This window comes from Scatophagus argus, chromosome 3 (assembly GCF_020382885.2).
Source record: "Scatophagus argus isolate fScaArg1 chromosome 3, fScaArg1.pri, whole genome shotgun sequence".
Taxonomy (NCBI): Eukaryota; Metazoa; Chordata; class Actinopteri; family Scatophagidae; genus Scatophagus; species Scatophagus argus.
In genome coordinates, this window is record NC_058495.1 from 26,971,814 (window position 1) to 26,998,964 (window position 27,151).

The 27,151-nt window shown below is 46.6% G+C and overlaps 4 protein-coding genes across 12 annotated transcripts; 1 reads left to right on the forward strand and 3 right to left on the reverse strand.

Annotated features, from left to right (window-relative positions):
- Positions 1-1,600: 1,600 nt before the first annotated feature.
- isy1 (ISY1 splicing factor homolog) lies at positions 1,601-6,546 on the reverse strand. Its single transcript, XM_046385183.1, has 11 exons — positions 6,392-6,546; positions 5,295-5,317; positions 4,768-4,819; positions 4,356-4,421; positions 3,916-3,958; positions 3,669-3,781; positions 3,469-3,586; positions 3,252-3,374; positions 2,807-2,925; positions 2,094-2,183; positions 1,601-2,012 (listed from the first exon to the last, which is right to left on the reverse strand). The coding sequence occupies exons 1-11, from the start codon at positions 6,392-6,394 to the stop codon at positions 1,905-1,907; spliced, it is 858 nt and encodes a 285-aa protein (XP_046241139.1). The 5' UTR covers positions 6,395-6,546; the 3' UTR covers positions 1,601-1,904.
- An 800-nt stretch (positions 6,547-7,346) lies between these two features.
- Positions 7,347-11,393, reverse strand: cnbpb (CCHC-type zinc finger, nucleic acid binding protein b). Of its 4 annotated transcripts, none has more exons than XM_046385187.1 (5): positions 11,334-11,393; positions 9,341-9,457; positions 9,043-9,108; positions 8,469-8,667; positions 7,347-8,271 (listed from the first exon to the last, which is right to left on the reverse strand). In XM_046385187.1, exons 2-5 carry the CDS (start codon positions 9,441-9,443, stop codon positions 8,154-8,156), a joined length of 486 nt encoding a protein of 161 aa, XP_046241143.1. In that variant the 5' UTR covers positions 9,444-9,457; positions 11,334-11,393; the 3' UTR covers positions 7,347-8,153. The 4 variants fall into 4 exon arrangements, with proteins under 4 accessions (XP_046241143.1, XP_046241140.1, XP_046241142.1 ...); XM_046385184.1 differs by lacking the exon at positions 11,334-11,393 and adding an exon at positions 10,663-10,740; XM_046385186.1 differs by lacking the exon at positions 11,334-11,393 and adding an exon at positions 10,083-10,656.
- An 883-nt stretch (positions 11,394-12,276) lies between these two features.
- On the forward strand, positions 12,277-16,968 carry LOC124057082 (pyruvate dehydrogenase [acetyl-transferring]-phosphatase 1, mitochondrial-like). 3 transcript variants are annotated; one of them, XM_046385188.1, is made up of 7 exons: positions 12,277-12,843; positions 12,972-13,029; positions 13,411-13,668; positions 13,745-14,173; positions 14,599-14,699; positions 15,008-15,576; positions 16,104-16,968. In XM_046385188.1, exons 3-7 carry the CDS (start codon positions 13,477-13,479, stop codon positions 16,376-16,378), a joined length of 1,566 nt encoding a protein of 521 aa, XP_046241144.1. In that variant the 5' UTR covers positions 12,277-12,843; positions 12,972-13,029; positions 13,411-13,476; the 3' UTR covers positions 16,379-16,968. The 3 variants fall into 3 exon arrangements, with proteins under 3 accessions (XP_046241144.1, XP_046241146.1, XP_046241145.1); XM_046385190.1 differs by having other exon boundaries at positions 13,745-14,170; XM_046385189.1 differs by lacking the exon at positions 12,972-13,029.
- Positions 16,755-26,604, reverse strand: LOC124057083 (RNA-binding protein 39-like). Of its 4 annotated transcripts, XM_046385193.1 has the most exons (16): positions 26,386-26,565; positions 25,394-25,456; positions 24,748-24,812; positions 23,369-23,418; positions 22,297-22,467; positions 21,890-21,964; positions 21,674-21,791; positions 20,775-20,927; positions 20,559-20,696; positions 20,291-20,356; positions 19,922-20,126; positions 19,705-19,791; positions 19,164-19,275; positions 18,838-18,943; positions 17,331-17,409; positions 16,755-17,251 (listed from the first exon to the last, which is right to left on the reverse strand). In XM_046385193.1, the coding sequence occupies exons 3-16, from the start codon at positions 24,751-24,753 to the stop codon at positions 17,148-17,150; spliced, it is 1,470 nt and encodes a 489-aa protein (XP_046241149.1). In that variant the 5' UTR covers positions 24,754-24,812; positions 25,394-25,456; positions 26,386-26,565; the 3' UTR covers positions 16,755-17,147. The 4 variants fall into 4 exon arrangements, with proteins under 4 accessions (XP_046241149.1, XP_046241148.1, XP_046241151.1 ...); XM_046385192.1 differs by lacking the exon at positions 24,748-24,812 and having other exon boundaries at positions 26,386-26,604; XM_046385195.1 differs by lacking the exons at positions 23,369-23,418; positions 24,748-24,812; positions 25,394-25,456; positions 26,386-26,565 and adding an exon at positions 23,016-23,362.
- Positions 26,605-27,151: the final 547 nt, after the last annotated feature.

The window sequence follows — 27,151 nt, forward strand, 5'->3', positions numbered from 1 at the left end:
ATGTTTGAACCACATTTCATCACAATCTGTTCTGTTGTTAGAGGTAGAGATACTGCAGTCTCAAGTTTAATAAATGATTTTCAACCATTTTAACATGTGACAAATTACAACAAACTGTGTGTCTGTTTGGATCTCAGTGTCACAAAAATGTACTTCCTTTAAATAGCTGGAATGGTCCAAAATCTCACAGCCAAATGAATGAATTAAATCAATCAAATATGTATGTAAACTATATGACTATATATATACTAACTGTATGTGATGTAGTTTAAAGCGTCATCAGCTTCAGCTGTCTTTACTGCTGTAGCTGTTACAGCTGATATATTATTTTGAACAAACTTACAATAAACAGAAAGATTTTTCAGCAAAATGAGTACTTTTACAACTGATACTTTAACTACATTTGGCTGATTATATTTATATAATAATTCTGTACTCATGAATAGATTTTTTACTTGTAGTGGAGGATCTCAGTACTTCTTCCACCACTGCAAACACACACACAGGCTGATTAAATGTGGCTGACAGCAGTTTTCCCCTCTCACATGACATCACATGCAGTGTTCTGTTCAGCCATTAATTAGCCAATCACATGCTGCAGAATGCTGCCACCAATCAACCAATCAGCTACCAGATTGAAACCACATGATGAGACAAAAGACAGAGAGGAAACTGAAGAGGACAGACTATTTATGTAACAGCGTGTGAATGTGGCGTTCACTAAACTATGAAAGAGACACAAAGAGGAAGACAGTGAGAGAGAGAGACACCACCTCAGTGTGTTTCCAGGTGTTCCGAGTTCTTCAGGATATGTTTTTAAGGTGCATAAAGTCTTCAGTGTCTCCAGGGGGCGCCGGGTGATAATGTCCACATGCTGAAGACTGAAACAGATCTGTTGATATGGAGTTACACAGACATGAGCTGACCAGAGCTCTGTAGCTACTGCCCATCTCTGCTGCAGGCTACATTAGCCGCTACTAGCATAACACACCACAATCCACCAAAAACAACTGTCTGCAGTCCAATAGCATTGTGGGTAATGTAGGAGGCAGGTTTTGATGAGACAGAATGCATGAAATAAAATCATTCTCCTGCACTGAATTTAAACTGTCCCACAGAGTCACAGGGAGCCACGTGATAACAAACATGACACATTACATTCAGTCACATACAAAAAAAGACAAACAAACACAGATTCCCAAAGAGTTAGGACTTGCAGGGGTTAAAGAAGACTCGTCTCACCTGTTTGCATAAAAGACTTTCCATTTTCCAGTAATCAGTGTTTAAAAAAACACAGAAAAAGTGGAGGATTAGAGCTGCTGCTCAGCTGCTGAGAGCTGGGAAGCTCTGGAGGAGAGCTGCTGGCAGAACTGGAGCCTCCGGTGGGATAAACAACCAGACACAACACTGCTGCTGCTCACTAGCTTACAGCTAATGTAAAGTGTTTTTTGTAGGTTTTTGATGCTCAAGACATCACTGGTCTCCATGGATTGTTTTTAAGTACAGATAATGATTGACCCGAATGTCTTCCATTTGTCTGGGACACTGAAAGCTTCCAAGACTCATGGACCTGCTTCGGCTCTGTTTCGCAGTCCTATAATCACATGATAAGATGGATTTTAATGGACATTTCAAGCTGTAATACATAAGAAGTGTAGAGTCAAAACATGGCACACAAGACGGGTGTTTTCTGATTTGACAGGTTATGAGACACAGTTGAAAGTGATTTCAGTGCTCCTGTAAATCTGCAGATTCTCCATTAACAAAAAAAAAACAATCTGAAAATCTGTACAGCCAACAAAAGCACAAACAACAAACTGTGCTGAAAACATTTTAATAAGAAACAGGTCAAGTATAAAAATGAGCTGAAATTTACATCAACAGACAGACAGGTGACAGACAGATTACAATCCCAGCAGAGTTCTGGCAGTCTGACTCTGTGCCTGAAGCGCCTCGCTGGCATAACGCTGCAACAGCTCCATCTTTTTCCTCCTGACCAGGGCCTCCTCCACCTGAGGGATGGACAAGTCAGACAGGTGAGAGACAGACAGACAGACAGAGACGTCTCACCTCTGTGTGTGTGTGTGTCTCACCTCCTTCTGTGAGGGAACAGGTACATGTGCGATGAAGGTGACTCCTCCCTCCTCTCCCTCCTGCTCCTCCCGGCTCTCCTCTTCATCAGGCTGCACACACACACAAAAACAGACACACACACACACCTCACTGACAGGAAGTTACATATGGAGCCCTGCCCACAACCCCAACAGAGTGTCTCACATTTATTGTTATTTTATCCATTGTCATCACTAAGCAACAGCCTTATTGAAGACAAAGTGAAATGTTTCTTTTTCTCTGTTAAAAGGTTTTTAGGGAAAGTTTCTCATCACTCGAATCAGACTGTGCAGCCCCCTTTGTGATTTGTGATTCTGGGTTGTGTAAATGAAACTGACTTTTTTCAGCTGCTCAACCACCAGGAGGTTTTATGCTGATAATGTGCACATCCTTCCCTTATCCTTGCACGCTTTGCACCCTCTATATCCTGTTTGCTGCTGTAATTTCCCAGTCTTGGTACTAATAAAGGATTATCTTATCTTATCTCATTATTTTATAATTTTTCAAACCAGTGTTAGAAAGTGTTCACCAAAAACTGAAAAGACCAACAGGAAGAAACAACTGATGTAATACATGAAGGGAGAAAAGTTTCACAACCCTTAGACACAACCAGCTGATCCTAAATCTGATCCTTAAACTTCCACAGGACCCTTGAAACTCCTGGAAAACCCTGGAATGTAAAGGGAGAGTTCACCTCTTCGTTGTGGACAGTGTAGATGCTCTCCTCCTCCTCCTCTTCCTCCTGCTGTTGTTTGTCCCCTGACAGACGAGACTCCTTCTCCGTCTTCCACTTCTGCATCGCCTCCATCACAGCTGCACACAGAAACAGCGTAGTGAGCAGCTCATTCAAGGCGCTACGCATGTTATTTATCAGTCACATAAATGAGTTTCTTTCCTTATGCTTCAGTTTCACATCATGTTCACATACAGCAGGTCTGACAGGGAGCCAAAGCTGCAGCCACGAGCAGCAACGAGCGAGTTTCAGGCTTCACAAGGCTGAGCAAAGTCTGCTTTAAAATGTTTCGAGCAGGAGACCAATCACAAAAATAATTAAATAGCCACAAGTGATAATAATAATAATGAAGATAATAACATGCGTGGTTTAGAAAATAATCTGATAGCATAAATTAATGCTCTACCTTGTTTCTCGTATTGCGCCTCTAGAGGAAGCAGCACTCCGTCATCTTCGTCTCTGTATCCATAATACTCTGCGTCCACGTCTTTCATGAGCTCCGCCCTCGTCTTCCTCGGCGCCGGGGCAGCTGGATACCACATGATCCACGTGGACCAATCAGATAACAGTGCCGTGATGGATGGTTTGGTATAAAACAGGAAGTAAAAACAGAGTTTACGTACGCTCCTTCTCAAACAGCTCTCTGACTCCGGGGAGGTCTCTGGCTGCTCCAAAGTATTTATATCCTCGATTTCCTGGAACCTCCTTCCCCTCATGATCCAACATCCTCGGACCGACTCGCTGAAACACGAACAAGTCGTCAGTCCAGTTAACTGGTTTCAGGCACGGTTTCTGGTTTCAAGTATGGTTACGGGTTCTTTACCGCGTAGTCAGGTCCTCCCAGTTCTTTGATCCGGACCTCCCAGTGACCCTTCTCTCTCAGCAGCTTGTTGATCTCATCATTCAGATCCCGAATCCTGAACTCCCCGAGACCAGCTGCACTCAGACAGGTCAGAGAGAGACAGACAGCTTTAATGCCGTGACACATTAATGATCAGCTCCTCTGCTGCATGTGAAGAGTTTCACTGGATATTAATTACTGATCAGTCATCGTCAATGAACGCACTCACCATTCTGGATCTGAGCCACCTTCTTTGAGATCTCACTGATGATCTGAAACACACACACACACACACATCAATCACAAAGAGAAGACAGACTGTGTGCTCCTCTTTATGACTCATCCCAGTTACACACTTGACAGTGTATTTTTGTACCCGGCATCACAGTCTTTTAAGGCCTCCTTAAAGCTGATGCAGCATAAAATAAAACTGAGTCAACCATCAAATCAGAAAACTTTTAGAAAACTCGGGACAAAACAACAACACTCCACCTGTAACTGTGTCAAAGCTTTTCCTCCATCTGAACAGCTCATATTTTCATTTATCAAACCAAAATATCTGCATGAGGTGGTGTTGATGGCATTGATCCAACTTGAAATATGTGATTGTTTTTTCCCTGCTAACAACATGTCTCTTCAACACACTTCATTTTGTACCACAGTGCGTACCTGTCGCCTCCATTTCTCAGCTTTAGGAAGTTCACTGCACTCTGATGCCAGAAACGGCCTCCTCTCCTGCAGGCCGACAGGTAAGAGAGACAGACAGGTTACAGGGAGCATTAATGAAGGGGACAACGGAAAAGAACGTGGAAACCAAGATGAAAATATGACATTTGTGTTCACGTACTTGTGTGCCAATAATGAGATCAGGTGATCATATAGTTACTGTGAGAGGCCTGGTTACGACTTTCATTTTTATTTACAAAGACAAACTAAAGGGCTGCAGTGGTGTTCGACACGTCTGAAACAGCACACATGAAGGTCTGATGGAGTCTTTAACCTGTGACCCCTGCTGGGGTCCCAAGCCACAGGTTTGGAACCACTGTGAGACAGAAGAGTGGGACACAGAGCAGAACCTGACCTTGACTTTTCCCTCCTCCAGCTGAGCCTGTCTGAACCGAGCCAGAGCCGTCCTGAGGGACACAGCAGACACAACAGTTAAAGACAGCAGAACCACAGGAGAACATGATGGTCCTGACAGCCGGCAGCAGAACCAGTAGAACCTGCAGAATTCAGACTCAGGGCCAGCAGCTGATTGTCCTGTCTAGTTTTAGTTTAGCTTCTGGTCCATTAGCACTGAAACCAGCTGGCAGAAAACAAACCAGACAACTCAAATGAAATTGCTTTCAAACACTTGCAGCTTCATAAATGACAGGAAACCAAATGTCTTTTGGTTTTGTGCAGTGGATAAACAAAACAGACATTTCTCACATCTTCTTATGTTTAACAAACTAAGTGATTCATTAACTAACCAAGGAAATCTGCTGATGAAATCATCTTTAAAATAACTTCTAGTTGCAGATGCGGCAGCCAGGTGCCATAACCTGTGGGCTTACAGTCTTAATACAAATTAACACACACACACACACACACTGGGTCAGTACTTACATTGCCTTTTCAGCGTTTCTCGCCTGTTGAAACAGACACAGATGTGGTTATAACAAGCTGAAACTACATGAATCTCCTGTTGATCAGTAAATTGAGTCATGCATGAGACATAAAAGATCCAAAGTCCTTTTTCTCTTTATACTTTAATTTTTCTCCAATGCTGTCTTTTATTTTTGCAAAGGTGTGCACTGCGAGGAAATAGTAGAGAAATAGTAAACTAACTAAAATGACTATCTGAGAACCACAACTGGAGGAGACTCAGCTGATTACAGCTGCAAGCCGTGTGCAGCCCACACCAGACTCCATTCAAAAACCTAACACTTTCTCTGACTGCATGTTTCTGAGCTGTGAGTTTATGATTGAATGAAAAACCAATCAGGGACGCCAGTTAAAACAAGACTCTATTTAAAAATCTGTCACTTTACAGCAATGTGTGTGACTGGACTTTGTGCTGGCATACAGAACAACAGTAAAAGCTTTAGTCTGAACACTAAACTCACACACAACTTGTGGTTTTAAACAAATAAAAAACAGAAAAAAACGTTTTAACCTAACAGCTGTTAAATCTTTACATGATGTGATCTATAGCCTGTAAAATTCATGTTTTAGTTGATGGGTGACTTAAACGACCAGATGAGAGTTGTGACATCTGAATCCACGTTACACCAGGCTCCATTTAAAAATCTGCCATCTGAAAACTCGTCATACATTTTTCTATAAACTCTCGCTGGCTGTGAGCTCGTATTCGCGGCATGTTTGACAGCATTTCAGCCTGTAGCCTGTTGAGTCTGTTGCCTCATAACGTGTAGTGTTTTGTTTGAGAATTACCCAGTTAATTACCTGATAGTCAATGAGTTCACATCCTGACAGGACATTTTCAAACAACACCAGACTACAGTAAAAATGTGCCACTTTATCGCTTGGTGTGACAGTGTGTGCGCTGTGGGATCGCTGAGGAAACGCTGAAGGCTTTCGTCACAGAGTTTATTATCTGAAGGATTTCAGTGAGTCTGAGCTCTAACAGCTTAGCATGCTAACTAGCTGTGTATCTGTGATAAAAGATGGCGGTCAGGGTGAAGAGCTGCCCGGCTGCTTACCATCTCTGCTGCTGGATTTTGTGTTTTTATGAAGAAATGAGCGGTCAACTACAGCAAACTTCTGCCCGGGACGATGAACACACGCCGACATAAACTGGAAGTACTTCATCGACTTCTTCTCCTGTTTCCGCTTTTGTGACGCATGTGTACGTTACTGCCACCTACAGGAGGAGCAGACACTAAGTGCCTTTTTATCATCAGCAGTCGTCTCCACTGAAAGAAAAATGTAAATAAAATAATAATAACATAATTTCGAGTCAGCGTTTGTTTCTTTGCACTATATGTATTTGTTTACACTTTACAGAAACAACTGACTTGTATATGGACGTCATATGTTATATATTGGTCAATGGTTGCAAATAACATTGATTGAACACTGAATGTACAAGTAAAATAAAACAACATAAAAACTACAAATAAAATTGCTCAAAATCAAATTAAATCAACTTATTCCGTCATCCTCTGAATTACCTGACTTGAAGTGTCAGACTGATCACTTCTGGAGGCCCCTGAATGATGAAAAACTCAAGCTTAACATTTTTCTCAACTCTTTGTGTCTCCTTCAGTTTAGCTACAGAGCAAAGTCATCGCAGTCGTTCCAGTTCCAGAACAGAGCTGAGCTGGATCAGCGCTGGTGTATCAGCGGAGACCAGCGTTAACCAGGTTCTTTCAAGGAAAGTCATAATTTTCCACAATTAGTACCAAATCACTACAGAAGCTCTTTAAGTTATTACAAAAAAGAAAGCTTAAAATATTTGACTTCTTAAAAAATTAAAAACTTCATACTGGCTTTATATCATGGTAGTCATTCTTTTGAATCCTGTTCACATGTGCCTGTTTGTCACGTCTAATGTAACTCAGCCTTGTTGTTTCTTGGCACAAACGAGACTCCGTACATAAACACTTCTGGATCAAACGACCGTGTGTGTTGTGAAATAAGACGACCAGACACGAGTGTCTCTCAGCTCCTCTTCCTCCTCCGCCATCTTTTTATTGTCAGGTTAAACTTACAGTCTGCAGTACAACCAAATGACATTTTTACAGTAGCTCTAAGTGATATATTGTACAAAAATAACATTTGGATTTTTATTTGTGAAAACATTCTCCTCTCTGCAAACTTAAAAGTGTCATTTTTTAAAATATGTTTTGTTATTAGCCTTAGTTTTGTCTCCACTGATGAGTCGCTCCATGTGGTCGAAACAGCAAAAAATGCACCTTTAAAATATTAATTATCATGTTCGTTTTGTCATCTGCTGTGACCTGCTCTGATTGGCTCATTCGGTCCAACGTGTGGACCTGCAAGGTGATTGGCTGCCAATCACGTTTCTTTCACACAAACTGGGCTTTGTTCAGGAAAAGGAAATTAAAGTCACGCAACATGTTGGAAGAAAGAAACTTCCATGATGTATTTTCCTTCGACTGAAGCCCCGCCCACTTTGTAAATGAGGGGAGGGGCTTACTTTTTTCAATCACTCTATTGTCTCAGCCAATGGGCCGGGCAAAAAGGATTCTTAAATAAAGCTTTTTACATAATGACTAAAACACAAAACTAAAAACACAAATCCTGTTTTTCTTTTAGAAATGAAAGTCATTTTTTGATTTTTAGTGTCCACCCCTTTGACTTCCTCCGCCTGCTCTGACTGGCTGCTGCGAGGCTCAATGACAAGCCTCTGGACCAATGAGAAGAGGAGGATCACAGGGAATGAATAAAGAGAAAGAAAGAAGAGATAAAAGAGGGTGGGGGTGAGGGCGGGGGCGGCAGCTAGGCGGTGGCCTCGATGGTACACTCCTTGGCCAGGTGACCCGACTTCCCGCAGTTATAGCAGTTCAACTCGGACGCCTTGCTGCAGTGCACCGCAACGTGGCCGATCTCCCCACACCTGCAGCAGACACATGCACTGCTAACGCCGCACGCTGACACCGATTATACTGGTTTCAGAGGGGAACCAGCATGTACAACACACACTGAAGAGGCTCAAATCTAAACCAGAAACTGAACAGAACCTGTCTGCTTCACCTCCCTCCACTGCAGTCAGTTTCCCTGCAGCTTTGAGTTCACTCGCAGCAGTTAGTTTACCTGTAGCATTTGACCTTCTCGCAGCATTTCTGGATGTGTCCAAAGCCACCGCAGGAGTAGCACTTCTGCTCGTGGGCATGGTTGCAGTCCCGGGCCATGTGTCCGGCCTTCCCGCAGTTGTAGCACAGCTGCTCGCGCTCCTTCTTCGGCTCCTTGCAGTCTCTGGAGATGTGACCTCCTCTGCCACAGTTGTAACAGGCTGCAGGGACGACAGGATCCACTCACGTCACTCCATGCATCTCCATACACAAATATCACAGCTTAATGAGCACCAGTTCTCACACAGACCAGGACTACCTAAGTCCAGAACCACATCATGGCTGACAGCTCAGGGTTATCCACCAAATCTCACTGACCTGCAGCTACTAACCTGCTCATCCCAGGTCAGCCAGCGTTTAGTCCTGGGAAAATCATTGTTCTGGTTTATTGAAGTCTGAGTTCTGAGTTAGTTAAGTCTTAGTCATAGCAAAAATTTCAAGATCAATATCTCTGGTTCTGCTGCATCTGTCTTTGTTTCCAAGTGTCCCTCCTGAGTCTCCTGCATGTTACTGTCTGTGTCAGTGTGTGTCCTCACCGTCCTCAGTCCTCTCACAGTCCCTGGCGACGTGTCCGAGCTCCCCGCAGCGATAACAGAACAGATCTGAAGCACACACGGGTTGAGGGTCTGGTTAACACTTTTTAACTTTTTTCTTTCAAAAACAAACAACCAGGACTGTTTGTTGGAATAACACAACGTAACTCTGACTCCCGAGACGTCAGGACACTGCGTAAGCCGTAAGAGAAAGACAACAGAATGTGGTAAAACACTACAAAGACAAAAGTAAAAACCGTTTGTCTGCAAACGATCGTCTTCTGTTTTCATTCGGTGTCACCTTTTCCTCTGCCACGTCCTTTCCCTCGTCCTCGAGCGGCGCTCGGACAGTTCTTCACCCAGTGACCGCTGCGGCCACAACCAAAACACTCATTACTGCTCATCACCACGACGACGGCTGGACAGACGGACAGGCAGGGGAGAGAGACAGAGAGACAGGAAGTGTGTGTAAATGTCTGGTTGGACACAGTCTCTCATTGCTCAACACACTCATCTCAAGGCATCCACTGGACTTAGTCTTCATCCCAACCCACCACGAAAAAGGCAGCGCGCTTACACAACACGACAAGGTGCTCAACGCACCTGTGATCCTGTTTAAAGGTCCAGGCTATTTGATTACTGGTGCTGCACACTGCGACCAGCTGAACACCCCTAAACTCACCTGGTTTGTCTGTTCTGGGCTACTGCAGTGGACTCTGTTAGGCAACAAAAACACCACAGTTCTTATTTTCAGGTGGTTGTGCACGAATAAAAACATTCTTCTGAATATTTTATTTTACTTCTGACAACAGGTCTCCCTCAGTCCTCCCTCAGTCCTCCACACGGGACCTTTAAAAAGGCGTTTTGCTTTGTTTGAGCAGTGCCGAGCGCGTCCCTGGTGACTGATGGCACACTGTGAGGAGTCCATCAGCAGCTCAGACGTTACAGAGAAGCTCTTCACATGCGGGTCCATGCTGTTGGACCAGAGGACAGCAGCAGTGAGAAGACATTTATTTGTGAAGTAAACAGATCTGCTCCAGCACCCGTCAGTTGATATGATGAGTTCAGGTGTTTTCAGTCCATTTTCTGTCGTTATACCGAGCAGCTGGGGACAAACTTCTAAAGGGGGGGGCCCACAGAACCGGGCTGTCCCTTAACCACTGCTGATCAGTGTTTTCTGGTTTCACTGTCCGTGCATTTGGCCTCTACTTCGGGCTAGCTGTAGCAGTTTTTCACTGTTAACCAGCAGCCTTCACATGCAGCACCGCCCCCCGGGCGTCCCGCGGCCTGACGCCACTAACAGGTGGATCTACGCGGCTACCGCTCCGGGATGAACTCCGCTTCACCGGGCGGACTGTCACTCTGCCGCCTCGGCTCTGCGGCTTTGCCCGCCGTGCGTGCGGAGGGACCCGGCCTGTCAACAGGCCCAGCGCTGTCATATTGTCAACTAGCATACTAGCAGGTTAGCATATGTTCAACAACGGAATTAACAGCGGGAAACTGTTCGCTCCGCAGGCTTCGTCTGCGAGAGAGCAGACAGGACGGGGCGGCATTGTAGCCCGGCGACGGTGGGACTGCTGCGGGGAGGAAAGCGCGGATTGATCGGCCGGATCTCAAACTCACCTCAGACCCCGAAACTGTGTTTGTTTTCTATCCTCCTCTGCACCACACGCGGTCTGCACACGGCACCACACACACACACACACACACACACACACACGCACAGACACGCACACACACTGCTGCATTCAGCTTTAGTCAGAAATGTAAAATGTAAAATTCTTTGGTGAATAAATACATTTGACACTTCGGCAACAATTTACAAACCGGAACTTCAATTTCGTTTATTTTTGTTTCTTCGTTTAATATTGTAATATTGTCATGGATGCCATGTTTCTCATGTGTATCCTGATGAACAAATACCGTGTTGTGCTTGTTTGAACCTCCCCTTTAAGCCGTAAATGGCAGTATTTACGAGCTTTGTAGACGTTCCTGAACGCATCGTGTGCGCACGGCCCAGCGCTGAGGGGCGGGGCCGCAGGCGGCGTTCCCTCCTCTGAGACTCAGCTGCTGTGTGTTCGTTAGGAGACCGTCGTCACTGCGTGAGCGGTTAGCTGTTAGCTGTTAGCTGTTAGCTGAGGCTAACGGTGTCTGTTCGTCAATGTGACGTCAGAGGCCAGACGTCTACCAATTTGACGTCCATAGTTCAGGGCCAAACAAATGATTTGTTTTGTTTTTCCAAGATGAAACCGCACATTTTTGGGGCCTTTTATTGTGACCTGTTCAGGACTCACCTGTGCAGGCTCCCTGTTGTTAAATCAGCACCTTGATGTGCTGCACCTGTCAGGTGGAGCTCCTGCTCTCCTAATGAGTCTGTGCTTAACATCCCAGAGAAATTTTGTGTGGATAAAAAGTCTTTTAATTCATATTGTGAAAAATGGTAGCAAAATACAACAATATAGCAAACAATGCAACAAAACAATACAGCAGTATATTGTTCAGTGTTTATTTCCAAAACTGTTAATTAACAGTTAATTCTTTTTATTTTTGAAACTGTTTTGCACTCTGTTCTGTTCTTGTGAGCTGCCATGACAAATGAATTCCCCTGGTGTGAGATCAATAAAGTTCATCTTATCTTAAAAACAAAAGTATTGTTCACATATTTTTGTTGGTTGTATATTTTACCTCGACCCCTCAGAGCCCAGGACAGACCAGTATGTTTTAGTCCTCTTTGGATTGTCAGGAAGCTTCTGTCTTCTCTCGCACTGCTCAGATCTTCAAGCAGGATGAGCTCTGGACCAGCAGTGTTTGTGTCCAGAATCATGGAGAGTAGGAGACCTCCTTCATCTTGTTCCAGATGTTGAAGGTCAGGTTGCCCATCTGGACCAGCATCCATGATTCAGAAGACTTCGATCTTAACTGCCTTTCCAGAGAGCTTTGAATGCCAATGCCAATGCAACCTACAGAAGCACCATCAGTTTAACCAAAACCTGGTCCAAACCATGCTCGATCAAGCGGAGGAGGTGACCCTCCTCTGGACTGGCTCTCCATTGATCCAGCAGGTTTGTAAATCTCAGCACCACAGGAATAAATGATTGTTTTGCACATTTATGCACACTCTATGTGCTGTGACAGATTCCCTCTGAGAGCCCAGATACAACCGGAGTCCTTTGTACAAACCTCTCATCCTGATGCAGAACCCAAAGTGTCGGGCAGCAACAAGCAGGAGGTCACCAGCCTCGAGTTGAACTGCAGCATCGTGTGCTGCTTCGCTAGTCTGACTGCATTTGGTTTTACTGACCTCTGAATCCACCAGCCAACAGTTTCACTGGTGTCCAAATCCAAACAGGAACAAGAGGAAGTCCTGCACCAGCACTTGGCTTCACTGGCCTAATTAAAGAAGAAACTCTGGTTAGCCAGTGTCCATGTGTAAGTTCAAGTTCTCTCAGTACAGCTTTGTTTTCTTTATTACTGTATTTCAGCAGCAAAAGTGAGAACAATAGTTAAAGTTAATAATAATAATAACAAACACTGACAGCGTGGAGGGCAGGGCTTCACAGCCAGCAGCAGGAGGTTTATGGATTACTGATTACTGGGTGAGATACAAAGCTGTCAAAGGTCACAGCGGGCTACAAAGGAACAGACAGAAACGAAGACAACGACTGACACAACAGACCTTCAACAGCTCAATGAAAAGGCTGTGACCTCTGTGAACGGAACTAATTCCCTCCAGGAAACCGAAACACAGACACCTTCAGCTGAACGAAGGCTTCAGCAGGAACCAAACGCCTCGACAAGCACACAGTGAGTTTCAGCTTCATTAATCTTCTGTTGACGTTTCAGCCACTGAGGAGGAGGAGTTGAGAAGCTTTCCATCAGTTTTATCTCGGTCAGTTTGATAATTGCACAAAATGATAATTTGTATGTCCCAGAGAGAAGCAGATTCAGGGACGAGTGAAGGTGAACAGTGCAAGACCTCAGCAGGTGGAGGTGAGTCTGTCAGCTCAGCGCTCTGCTGGTTCTCCTGCTGAAGCTCTGTCTGGTTTTCCAGGTTCTGTTCTGTTGGCTCTTCTGCTACAGTCATTTAAATAATACACTTTTAACATAATCCTCTCAGTAACTATTCTGTTTTCTAGCCACTCCTGAGTGTATGCTTTGAAAACAATCCAGCAGCTGCTGATCAGGATGGGGTCAGTTTCCATGTCGAGGACTAAACTTCCTGAGTAGACAACTGATGCCTCATCGTGGCTCCTGAACACGATGAGGGACCCGCCCCCCACCCTCTGCAGAGCCTTTGAGGCTGATGATGAGTGGATGGTGGTGAAGCACCCTTGAAGCGCTTTGCTGATGCTTCTTTTGATTCTCCTCCAGTTTCCATTCTGCAAGTCCTCCTGTTGGGTCTCCTTCTGGTTCTCCACGCTGCCCTGGTGAGCAGCCATGCTCAGAAGAACAAGAACCTTCAGTGGACCCTGCAGGTTTGAGCTCCAGCAGGGCCGCTTTCTCTCCTCGCTTCCACCCTCCCCTGAACTCTCCAGACTCCATTACCCAGCAGGCAGTGGTAACAGGAAGTACAGGACCAGGCAGGAAGTGGGACAGATGAGCTTGGCTCAGATCAACCGCATCTTAAAGGTAAGAACATCCATCATTCAAGACATCAGTCAATCAACCAGTCAAACTGATCTGTCTGTCTGCCTTGCGTTGCCAGGCCAATGAATACAGTCACAGTCTCCCCAGAGGACCCGCCTCCCATGGCGTCCTGGGTTTCCATAGCAACATGTTGCCTTCCAACCACCCCGGTGAGGACCGTCGGAGCAACGCCACCTACCTGCCAGGCTGCGGCTTGCAGTTTGGTGTGTTTGATGGCCACGCTGGGCCAGCATGCGCTCATGCTGTCAGCCAGAGGCTCTTCTACTACATCACCGTGGCAACGCTGCCACTGAGAACACTGGCGGAGCTCGAAAGGGCGGTGGAGGAGGAACGGGCCATCCCACCACTGCTGGAGTGGCACAAACACCCCCAAGACCACAGCTGCCCTGACGGAGGAGCAATCTCCTTCCAAAGCCTCCGAAACTACTGGCAGGAGAGGCTGGAGGATGGAGAGGAGGAGGAGGAGGAGGAGGAGGAGGAGGAGGAGGTAACCAGTTGTCCAGACATGTCAGAGAATCAAAGTAATGAACCAGACTGGAGGCCTTCACGGGTCCTTCACTGTGGACCCAAAAACAGCAATAGAAAACCTGTCTGAACCTGATGGAGGCGTAACATGTTTAAAAAGAGATGTGATCCAAAGCAGATCGAACCAGATCACAGTGAACAGGACTCAGGTCCACACTGGACCCTTCAAGTCTCTCAGATGGTCTCATTTCTTCACACTGAGGAGGAGAAACTGCTTTTTACTCACATGAAATCGGTTTTTCAGAGTATTTGTCTCATGGTTCAGTAATCAGCTTCGGTTTGCTGCGGTTTGTTCGGGTTTCATTTTTTGTGTCAGGAAGTGAATGCAGATTTAAAGATTTAACACAGTGTGATGTCATTATCTGTCTCCTCTCTGATTGGCTGCAGGACAGTGGCAGAGTTACATCAGCGCTGATCAGCGCTTTCCGTCGCCTTGACTATGACCTCTCTGTGGAAGCCCAGGTCCACCTGTCCATGTCCTCACCCAGGTCCTCATTCAGACAAATTCCTTCTGTTTATATGATTCTGTGTTTGATTTACATCATGTGCCATACAGGAAGTAGTGTTTTCTTCATGTGGAGGGGAGGACAATTCAGGTGCTTTCAGACAGCGACTGTCTGCAGGGGTCAGTAATTTGAATGTGGCAGCAGGCAGCAAACATTTTAACAACACTGGCAGTCGATGTAACCAGCAGCACACATCCTACACACGACGCACCTCCTGCTCCTGCTGAAGGCTTCACCTTCACTGGCTGCTTGCAGCTGTAGTCACCTGAATCTTCTCTGTCTGTCCACAGACGAGTGTCTCTCCCAGGCGAGCCGTTCTCTCTGTCCTCTCCCCTCCAGGTGGCGCTGTCTGGCTGCACAGCCTGCGTCGCCCACATCTCAAACGGGGTCTTGCATGTGGCTAACCTGGGTGACAGCCGAGCCGTCCTGGGTGTCCAGGAGCCGGACGGGTGCTGGTCGGCTGTCAGTCTCACCAACGATCACAACGCACAGAACCCAGACGAGCTCCAAAGAATTCTTGGGGAACACCCGCCATCGGAGCGGAGGACGGTGGTCCGCCATGACCGTCTGCTGGGCCTGCTGCTGCCCTTCAGGGCGTTCGGTGACGTCCGCTTCAAATGGAGCGCAGAGATGCTGAGTCGCGTCTACGAAACACGACCAGACATCCTGTCCGCGGTCAGTGAGGCGGTCCGGGCGCTGCCACCACACTACCTGACTCCGCCCTACCTGAGTGCCCAGCCAGAGGTCACCCGACATCGCATCAGACCCAATGACAAATTCCTGGTGCTGGCCACTGACGGACTGTGGGAGCTGATGCACCGACAGACGGTTGTCCAGCTGGTGGGAGAACAACTGACAGGTCAGAGAACCAAGATGCCACTGAAGCCTGTCAACAGGCTGTAGTTACAAACTACAAACCACATACACCTCATATAATCTTTGCTTTACATGTTAACATTCTCAGACCTTTTAAAAAAAAAAACAACAACATTTCAGACATTTCAAGTTTATACCACTGCTTCATTTCAGTCCTGATTGTTGGGGTCGAAACTGCTCAACTTCTGTTCACAGTCAAACTAAACTCAAGTCCTTTCACGTTTGCACAAAACAGCACATGACCTTAATAAAACACACACGAGTTGCTGATCTTAGCAAAAACTAATTTGTCTGTAGCTTCATCTTGTGCACTTACATTTTATGTGTGTGTCTTCCATAGCAGCTCTATGCAATGTGGTCTGGCAGTTCCTGTTTTAGGCACTAAAGTGTCATTTGAGGAGTTACAGCTGAGAGCAGTCAAAGAGCTGAAAGGTTGTAGGTGTGCTGAGGCGGCAGCTGGACAGTCAGAGCTGAGCTGAGCTGTCAGTTCAAGTGTTTGTTGCTGTGCAGGCCTTCAGCAGCAGAGACCCATAATCCCCAGCATGGGCATGACGCTGGGCAGTCTGCAGCGCCTCCTGCTGGAGAGGAAGGGACGGGTTCTGTCGGTGCTGGAGGACCAGAATGCTGCCACCCACCTGCTCCGCCACGCTCTCGGGGATGACGGCTACGGAGCGGTGGAGCCAAACCGTCTCGCCAAGATGCTGAGCCTGCCGGTAGAACTGGCCAGGAGGTACCGCGATGACATCACCATCACTGTCATCCACCTGAACGAACCCGACCTTTGACCAGGTCACCTGCAGGACTTTGTTATATATTTGTTTTTTTATATACATGACATGTTTGTGAAACTGACGACAACAGACTTCAGAGTTTCTGAATGTTTCTCATTGAAATGAACTGAGCGATCGATAACTGAAAACTGTCCTCAGATCAGTCGGTGTGTTCACTGACGTCACTGCTCTGAATGACCAGAGGACGCTTCTGCTGGAACAATGGATTCAGTTTATTTATTTTTCTTGCCTGCTTTTACTGATATTCTGTGTGTAAATTCCTTATTTAATTATCCAGATGTTCTTTGTATCTCTACATTTAAGTGAAGAACGAAGAATCCTTTATTCTGAAAATGATACTTCCTGTCAGCAGAATAAGAGACAGCATTTCTCAGTGACTTCAAAATAAAATTTAATCAAGGATTTTACAAAATCAAATTCTTGATTAGAAAACAGTTAAATACCAAATGGCTTCAAACCAAACAATTAGCTGACACCGACTTCATGTCACCGGGCCCCCTCACAGCTCACAGAGCTCAATCATTGGATGACACTCAAACAGATGGGGCTGAGTGGAGGCCACGCCGAAAAATGCTAAGAAGAACGAAAAAGACAAAACAGGAAGTGACCTGGAAAAGACAAACAGCGTCCCTCGTCGCAGTCCTCAGACCTGAGGAACAAATGAAATTGTCTCGTCTGTGTTGACCAAACGGAGAGGAGGATATAAAACACGCGTGGACTCTTAAGTCCAGTGTCCAATCATACGGCAGTGGTGCGCTCTGAGTCACCGTCGTGGGGGCGGGGCCAGCAGTTGTGTGGCGGTGGCGGACTCTGGGAACAGGTTGTGGTACGTAGGCAGAGGGACGTAAGCCGCTGTGATCATTTTACCTGAGACAACAGATGAGACATCAGAGCTGCTCTCTGATTGCTCCACAGAGCACAAGTGTCATGTGACAGGAAGTCTTACCAGCAAAGTATCTTCCATGTAGAGCGTTGACAGCAGCCATGGCAGCAGGGATGGACGGACACTTGACGTAGACGTTTCCCTGAAAACAAGAAGAGGTCAAACATCACTTTAACTCTGCACAAAATATAACACACACCTGTGTAACACACACACACACACACACACACAGGCAGCAGAGGCCCACAGAAACAGCTAAGAACAGGACTGAGGTCATCTGATACTAGAAGGAAGCAGAGTACAGAGCAGCATGAAGAGGGGGTAAAGGAAATGAATGAAAAGCTCTGAATTTATCTGAATGTGTACGCATGACCACACAGCCACCGCGCACTGCGACAGATTAACTTCCTCCGATGTAAAGACTGACAACAGCAGGTCATTTCGCTGTACCTCTGCTGGTCCCTGCAGGCTGCGTCCACTCTTACGTAATGTGGAGCAACACAAGCTTTCCTGGTGATTTCTTTATTGTGTGTTTAACTGACGTGTGAGTGAGTTCTTACACGACTAGTTTTCAGTCTTTTTAAATGTTCTCGTGTCTGCAGTAAAAGCACCGCAGCAAATATCACGGGACACTTAAGCAGCAAATCTAAAAGCTGTAGTTCCACACTTGACAGGAAAACAGAGCTGAACTTTTAGCTTGTGAAACAAGTAATTTTGGACAGCTCTGCTGGAGGGCAGCTGCTTTACTCCAGTTTCACTGTGAACCTGGACTGTGGGAACATTAATCAGCATCAGATCCTGACATTCTGTCAGGAGATTTAAATAATCAGTGAGGTTGAGTTGCAGTGCCTTGTGCGTGAATGCACACCAGATTAAACCCACCTTCCCAGTCCACAGATTACCTGCAGCGCCTGCTGATGTAACTGGTCAGTGCATCACCAGTATACTCGTATATATGACGAGTTAATTTACTGTAGAAAAAAGGACAGCTTTAAGATCAGCTCTGCTTTTTCAGGATTGCTGCAAGTCAACTTTGATTAAACTACAGATGATCTGAACTGACAGCATCAGCTGCCATACAGCCAATCACAAACCCGTCTTCACTGTCCTCTACTGTGTGTCTTTAGCTAATTAAAACTGTTAACACGTCACAGCGTCACATGTTTCTGTGGATGAAGAGTTTGTGCAGCCGAGCTGTTCTGCTCTGCCGTTTAAGAACAACACTGACGAGCTGCAGGAGGAGCTCAAGCAAAACAAGCTGGGCTTCACCGAGCGTGCGGTCTAAAGGCTGTGCTTTGTCAGAGGGTTTCATTGGCTGTGCACAGTCACTGCTATTCAGACACGTCGTCATCACGAGCCTGAAGCTCAAAATGACAAATTTTATTCAGAATATTTCCAGCTGATTTCATTTGCTTTTCAGTATTTTAGTCACACTGACACATCAGTGAATCTATAAGCAGTGTGTTTATCAGGTCAACATGTGAGCGTTGCTGTGGTCCCGTCCACTGTCTCCGTCTGCTGGGACAAACCTGCAGCTGAGCAAAGCGTTCAGGTGTGAGCTGATGTTTACCTCAGCAGAGTTCTTGTCCACATAGATATGAACGACTCCTCCATGTTTGTTACACTCCTCGATGACATCATGCTGGATATCCATCTCCCAGCCAGAAGCCTCCTCACTGAGACAGACAGACAGACAGACAGGCAGACAGACAGACAGAGCTGTGTTGAGACAGCTCAGAGTATCAGCTGAAATAGAGAATAATGTGGTGACATGCAGGTTGTGGTTGAAGTGTTTCAGAGTTTCTCTATGCAGCATGTCAGCAGCTGTTCTCAGTGGAGCTCCGCATCACACAGACATGCAGACAGAAAGACAGGTGTGTTCGTAGGTGTGCTTACCTGGTGGGGTTGAACATGTTGGACAGCTGGAAGCAGTGTGTGGCGAGCGGCTGAGAAGGAAGGTTCAGAGCTGTAGAGTTCATGTTCATGTTGAGAGCTGGATTCATGGCAGCTGAAACACACACACGAGTTACGTTGCAGACATACGACACACAACATGGCGGGTTTCAGACGTGTCAGAGAAGAACTACACAGCCGGTCTGTCTGACTGAAGCTCCGTCAACCTGCACACAGCACACGAGTCATGCAGGAAGTCAGACACAATTCAGTTAGCACACCCTGTGTAGACTTCTGGTCATCTATCACAAAAAAGAGAAACCAAATAGCCTACTCATCCACAGCACAAACACAAAGATCAAAGAAAAACAACAACATGAACACAACTGGCCAATAAAAACCCTCAGCTTTTGAAAAGCTACCAGTGGAGTATGAAGCTGTGTGGAGGATGGAACAAAACCACCCAAGTGTTCAGAGGAACCAACACCTGACTGTGACCTGAGTGTATGTTGTTCAGTGTGTGTGTGTGTGTGCGCACACCTACCTGACACAGCAGCCATGGCTCCTATAGCGATCGCTCCACTCATCTGCAGAGCCTGCTGAGCTGCAGGAGGGATCTGTAGACCTGTACCTGTTGACCACAGACAGACAGACAGACAGACAGACAGTCAGACAGACAGACAGACAGACAGACGTCAGCTGATGTCAGACGTCAGGATGGTGTTATAGTTGGATGTCAGCAGCATTGAGCCTCCTCTCACCCTCAGCGAGTCGGGCCATCAGCTGCAGTCGTCCGGTGGTTCCGAGGTCGATGCCGGTCCGTTCGAGCTCGTCACTGTCGAGGAAAGATGATGCCATTGAGGCATCCGTCCGCTCCGTCACATGACCCACCTTCATGGGTCGACCCGCCAGCTCGAAGCCGTTCAGCTGCTCCAGAGCCTTCTTAGCACACTCCGCATCTGCAAACTGACAGACAGAGAGGACACACAGACAGGCACATCCTGTCAGTCCACCAACTCATCCACAAACTGAAACCTTTATGATGACACATCTGGGGACGTCATGCTGGACAAACTGAGACCAGCACGTCATTGTGAATTAATGAGCCGTGATGAAGATGAAGCCCTCACAGTGATGAAGCCGTAGCCTTTAGAGCGTCCAGTCTCGCTGTCCATCATCAGCTGGATGCTCTCAATCTGTGAGACAGCAGACACACAGCAGCCGTCACACACAGCAGTGCAAAGCAGAGAGAACCATTTTAACTGCACTACATTTATGTGACAACTGCAGATTAAAAAATATATATACACGTATAGAAATTGTGTCAACTGTTTTCTAAAATGAAGATGTACAGTGTGGACCTGGGTCACTAAGTTTTTAATTGTGTGTGTGTCTGACCCGTCCAAACGGCTCAAAGATTCCTCTCAGCATCTCCTCTGTGATGTTGAAGTGCAGAGAGCCGACGTACAGCCTCATCGGTCCTGATGTTCCCTTCTGCAGGTTGTTGGCTGCTGCTGCTGCTCGGTTCTTCTCTGCCTGCATGCACACACGACCTGTCAGCATGAATGCATTTCTCTCACCTTGTGTATTCTGTGTGTGCGTGTGTATGTGTACCTGCGAGGCCTGAACGATGATGGGAACTCCCAGAAGCCTTTGCCCCGTCAGCCCGATGGCGAGAGGAACTGAATTGGCCTCCACAAACTCGATGTAGGCGATGCCCTTGGATCTGCGGGAGTTTCTGTCAGAGATCATCCTCACATCCCGAACCTGCAGGGGGATGGCAGAAGATTACCAACACCACCGTTATTTTCTTCATCTGTCAAATCCAAGTGTTTTCCATCTTGTGTTGCATTCGAAGACACTCAAACATCTGGCTGTCATCAGCTGAAAGGCACTACAGTGACAACATCAGAACAACAACAACCCAACACAGAGACCCTAAACGATGTGAATTTTGCTCATTTTGGTCACTTGTTAGCCAGCTTGGTAACTTCAAGCTAGATGGGCGAGTTTCAGTGACGGGCTCACCTCAGCACCACCAAACGGGTGGATTTTTGGTGGATTAGCCTGGTGTTTAATTGTGGAATCAAGCCCTGCCAAGATGGCGGCATCCAGAGCCACCACAATGAGCGTCACATACAGCTCTTCAGAAACCAGTGGGGGACGTCACGGTGGCTCCGTCCACGATTTATCATACAGTCCACATGCAGGACATTCAGTGAGCTTTAGAGCTTCTGGGAGGTGGGCTAACAGACTCCCCTGTTTATTGTCTTTATGCTAAGCTAAGCTAACCAGCTGATTCAAGTCTTATTTCAGGCAAATATTTTGCTGATTTTCTATGCGATGGTCAACTGATCATTTTAGACTGTTGGCTAGAAAAAAGAAGCTGTTTGAAGACATCAAGGTGGACTTCAGATATCTGGTACCAAATCCACAGTTGATTAACAGGACGTCCAATGTGGAGCTTTGTTAGCAGTGCTATTCTTCAACGAACATGTACATGAAACATTTACCTTCCCCACAGCAGAGAAGAACTCCTCCAGGTCCCGAGGGCGAATCCTGGCTGCCAGCTGCATACAGAACACGGTCCGAGCATCACGTTCCTCTGGAGTTAAGTTATCTATCGGCAGTCTGCGCACACGGACCAACGGACAAACAGACAGACAGAACAGTAAGCCTCAAACTTAAGCAGGCCTTGCTGTCCTGAACATTCGGTCAAATATTCTCACCTGATAGGACTCTTCTCCCTCCTGACTGGACTCTTCTCCTTCTTGATTGGACTTCTACTCTTCGACCGCCGACGGCTGGAAACCCAAACAGAAAGACTCTCACAGGTTTCTGCTGCAGTCAGTTATGTCAAATGTTATGTGCTTTCAATTTGTCCCAGAAGACTGATACCATGAATGACACTTCTCCAAATCTTTTACATTAAAGGTCTTGCAGTCCTTTCTATATAGGTAGGCTTTTAATGTGAAAAAACAGGAAGTGCTGTTGATGGTAGGTGAACATGAACATGGATGCTAAAACACAGTACAGCCTGTCAATGTTTACATTTTGTTTCACTTCCAGTTGCTACTTCTAAAAATGTAGCAGATGTCAAACTCATTTCCTGTGTGGACAGGAAGTAGTTACTCACTGCTTGTGGTGGTCTCTGTAGCGGCCACTCCTCTCTCTGCTACTGCGTCGCTCTCTGCTGCGACTTCTTCGCTTGTCTCTGCTGCGGCTACGTTTGCGTTCTCGACTCCGACTCCTCTTTCTGTCTCGACTCCTGCTGCGCTTCCTGTCACGACTGCGGCTGCGCTTTTTCCTGACAGACAGGCAGCCAATCAGAGCACAGTTGGACACCGACGCACGCATCCACTCAGACTGCAGACGACGGTTTTTATTTGCAGGCCTTCACTGGCTACACAACAGCTGTAAATTAATGCCTTATCAACCCTCAGACGGAGGCTAAAAGACGAGTCGGCTCAGATCCAGAAGACCGGATCCACAACTCATCTGTCAGTCACATTTATGAAGCCGCCAATTCGCTGGTTCTGTTTCATGGATCTCATCACTGTGGAACCTCGAGCATCATTTGACCTCCACAATGAGACAGACAGAAGCTCACCAGCTGTGTCTTTGCTGATCCTGATCCAGTGTAACCACAAAATATATCAGAAAGAAATCTCCTCCTGCTTCCCTTTAACGGCCTCACTTTGCCTGCTAAATGCTACAGGGACTCTTCTGGTCTGCGTGCCGTAAATCCTTTTATCTCACGTTGTGAGGAATCTGACCAGATGAGAATAACTACACAGAAATAACCAATTTCCTCACTGATGGTCTCGCTTGCTGATGTCACACACACTCACTCACTGGCCACTTAATTAGGTACACCTGGCCGTGGATTCTCTTTGGCCCTCAGAGGTGCCTTATTTCCGGCTGTGGTCCTGAAACATTCCTCAGATATTCTGGTCCATACTGACTGCTGTCTGCTTCAAGGTTTGATGTGTTGTACACTCAGAGATGCTCTTCTGCATCCCTCAGATACAACGAGTGGTTATCTGAGTTAATGTTGCCTTTCTATCAGCTTGATAAACAGCAGATCAGCTGGAATCTGAAATACTCAAAACAGCCTGTTAACAAGCAGATGAACAGGTGCACCTCACAAATCAAATGCGATCACCAAGACCTGACAGGTGGACATGCAGACAGGCGGGTGGGGTTACCTTTTGGAGCGTTCCTCCTGTCCATTGGGGCTCAGGTTCTTGCTGTCCTCCTACGGTCGACAGAGAACAGCATGAGGAGGCAGACGCAACATTCAGGGAGGTGGGGTGGGGTGGAGGCAAGAGAGAATATAAACACAATTTAATGAGTCACATTCAAACACTTCTGTGGGGGGAGGGGTGTCAGAGGAGGGTCAGTCAGAGGTAAGTCGGCATCAGTCAGTCGGTCCCGGGCTGCAGTGGTGGTGGAGGGGGAGTCGGTGTGGCTGCAGCCCAGCTCTGTGTGTGTGGGAGGGGAGGGGGTGTCAGTGTGGGTGGAGCTCCGGCAGCAGACAGACACATTCCACAGTCCAGCTCTTCTTCAGCCGGGTGGATGCTGTGCTGGTTTTAGGTGCCAGGACTCCTCTGAAGGGCCCTGAAGCAGACAGGAGTCTTAGTCACTCATCTCACCCCAAAACCAGAACCAAGGTCACAGCCTCCACACTAAAGCTCAGACAGCCCCTCACCTGGCTCAGAGACCACACCTGTCAGTTTGACATGTTTCATTTCTCACCTGCCAGGTTTCACTGCACTCTCAATAAGAACAACATTTTTACACCAAAACCTCAGAGCAGATCACTATCATACTTTCCTCAAACCTGCAGTCTTTATTCACTAACATATTTTGCAGTTAGTGTAACTATGAGTCTAATGAGGCTGACGGGGGCTGAGGGACATCAGCCGGTGTCCCTGCCTGCTCGGCCCTCTGCTCGTTGGACTGCATTTGTGCTCCATGTCTCACTCGTCATCGGTTTTTTCCTCACTGAAGCATTTGTATACTGACTGGGGTGCTGATTGCCATGACGATGATCAAAGCGCTGAAGCATTCGAGTCAAACGTTAATCCTCCTACAGTGCACTGACTGGCAGCTGGAAAAAAATCTGTCTAAAACCTGGTAACATGAAACGAAAGCTCAGACTGAATGGACTGAAACATGTCAAACACACCTGAGTTAACTGTGTGGTGTGTGGAACCACATCAGACCAGACCAGCGGCAGGCTATCGCTCCTCCTCAGCTCTCTGTCTTCTGACCATTCTCAGTGCCAGCTCTGAGTTGGGATGCAAAATGGTGCTTATGCTAAGCTAATGGCTAATTCTGACTCTAGCAGCCATGCAGCGTGACGTTGCTTTCTCATGACCTTCCTGATTATTAAGCAGCCGCTCCGTGCGCTTCTGTCTGACTCCCTCTAACACGTCACCTCTCAGAATCCTCAACTGCTCCTGATCACGGGCTGGGGGGGTGGGCCAAGACCAGGTGACAAGTTTACAGTTACCAAGGGAACCACAGTCATGTTACCATGGGGACCACAGTACAGCAATGCATGATGGGGACTTTTTACTACCTTCATGTTTGTGACAGATCACACTGGCATTCAGGGGAGTAGAGGTGAGAAATCGTTAGGCAAGTCTACAAAGAGAGATAGATGGGCATTTATTCATGACAGTCTGTGAAGGAACGCTATCATCATCATCATCATCATCATCATCATCGTCATCATCAGCCTGACTCTACTGCTCAGAGATTCAACACTGCAGCTCAGAGGCAGGAAACAGCCTGCAGTGTGACAATACAAACCAGCTGTACAGGAGCAGACATGAGCTGATATGAGCTGATCATGAAGTAAACTTCAGAGAGACTCTGATACTGAACCTCAGCACACAAGTGTGTAGGCACAGAGTCTCATTCTCTGAGGACATGAACATGAGTCACACCAAACAACAGCTGGCCTCATGCTGGATGCTGAAATAATCTCATTATGGGATTGTGACAAAGTGGTTTGGATGTCTCAAAGATGCGAATGTCCAGTGGGGCTACGGTGACATGTCCTCACCAGAGGAATTAAATATCAGCTTTAAAATGTGGATACAGTTGATTTCTACATGTCTGCCCTGACCTTCACACAGATCTGAGTCAGATGGCCAGCTGTGTGAGGAGCAGTAGAGTCCGGCTGAGAGTCACCTCAACACTGAGGACAGATGGAGTCTCACCTTCCTGTATGGAGCCTCCAACATCGCCTCGATGTCCAAGTCATCTGCCATACTGCTGCTGCTCTGCAAACACACACAATAAAAGCAGTCAGCATCCGCAAGCTCAGATTTAAACCAAATTTCCTGAAAAACCCACAAAATCAAGCATGAGTGACTCCTGTTGCTGAATATGTGTTCACTGGTTGATGGAGCTAATTCTCCACTCATTAAAGCACTAAGATGGTGTCATTAGAAGAGCTTCAGTCAAAGCTTTTCTACATTAATGTGACGAAGGTTACAGTCTCCTCAAAGCTGTTTTCAGCTGCTTACCGGAGGGGAAGTGTAACACTGAAGTCACATGATTCGTGGATATCACCATTTAATTATCAAGGCTGTTTTAATCCACGCCACAACTTAAAAACCTCAGACGGGAAACTTTCTCGTCATGCTCATACTGAAAACCCAGCCACGTAAAAAAGACAGATCCACGCTGGCGACGCTAAAAACCCAACATACCTCGCTAACTCATTAATCTTACACCGCTCAGAGCTACAGTCGGACAGGAAGTAAATATACCAAACAGGAAGTAAACACACAGCAGGAGGTGAACACAACGCTAGCCAGCAGCCAAACAGATAAAATTACATTAAAACAGTTTTCATTCAATAAATACTAGTCTTGTGCAGAGCTATCCAGAGAACCAGGTTACAACTTGTAGTTTAGCCGTTAGCCACTTAGCCAAACACACTGCTAGCGACCACCGGACAATCACAGTTAGCGGGACCGTGATTGTCCGGTGCACCTGTCACCCTGTTGATGTGACGTCACCCTATTTGATCTCAGGTGAACTCGACCCGCGATCTCAGCGACTAGCAGCTAACTGCTAGCTCAGACGGCTTACAGCCTGGAGCAGCTAGCCGAAACCGAGCAGATGTCTACGCGTCATCTACCGGCTCTTCCACCGGCTGAACACCAAGCCAGTGGTTGCTACCGGGGACAGAGTGGAGCTTTACCTGGATATACAGCGTCAGGATATACAGTTGGTAATAACCAGCAAACTATCACTCTGTTTGGTTAACGGCCGCTCTTCGGTCGCCCTCACGACTCGCTCTAAATGGCGTATGCAGGGAGTCCGTCTGTTATCGCGAGATCGAACGAGTGCGAGCTCACGCTTCTTCTTTGGGGTTTAACGCCCGCGTGTAGCCCACCAGGTGTTGGATTACTGCCATCTGGTACTTGGTTTTCTGCTGCGTTCGAATTTTACTCGTAAATCGTAACTACGGACTCGGAGTGACATCACATCCGTTAAAAAACCGAGTCAAAAAACCACTGGAAGGCAGCTCGTTTGTAATATTATTCAGCCATTGTTGTGATAGAAACATCAACCGGTTACAAGCAGAACCAACTGATAAACAACATGACATGGCATTTCACGCCTAACAAGAAAATAGCTGCCCATTGGCGGCAGTGACAGTATTTTATATATGGCTTACTAAAACCACAGTCTTTATTCTTTATTTACGTCACATTGATGCATGTCACTAAGTTGGTTTCCTCTCCAGTCTGTGCTTTCTTGTCCCAGGATCTGTTGAGTTTGGATCCGAGGCACAATTTCTAAATTACCCCAACCATATTTTTCTGCATCAAGAAGTTTTCATTTCAGCACATATTGGCACATATGCTCATAGCAACTTCTATACTGATGCGTCTGTGATAGGCCAATATCAGATGACCAGTACATCAGTTGGGCTCTAAAATAAAAAGTTCTGATATTTGCAA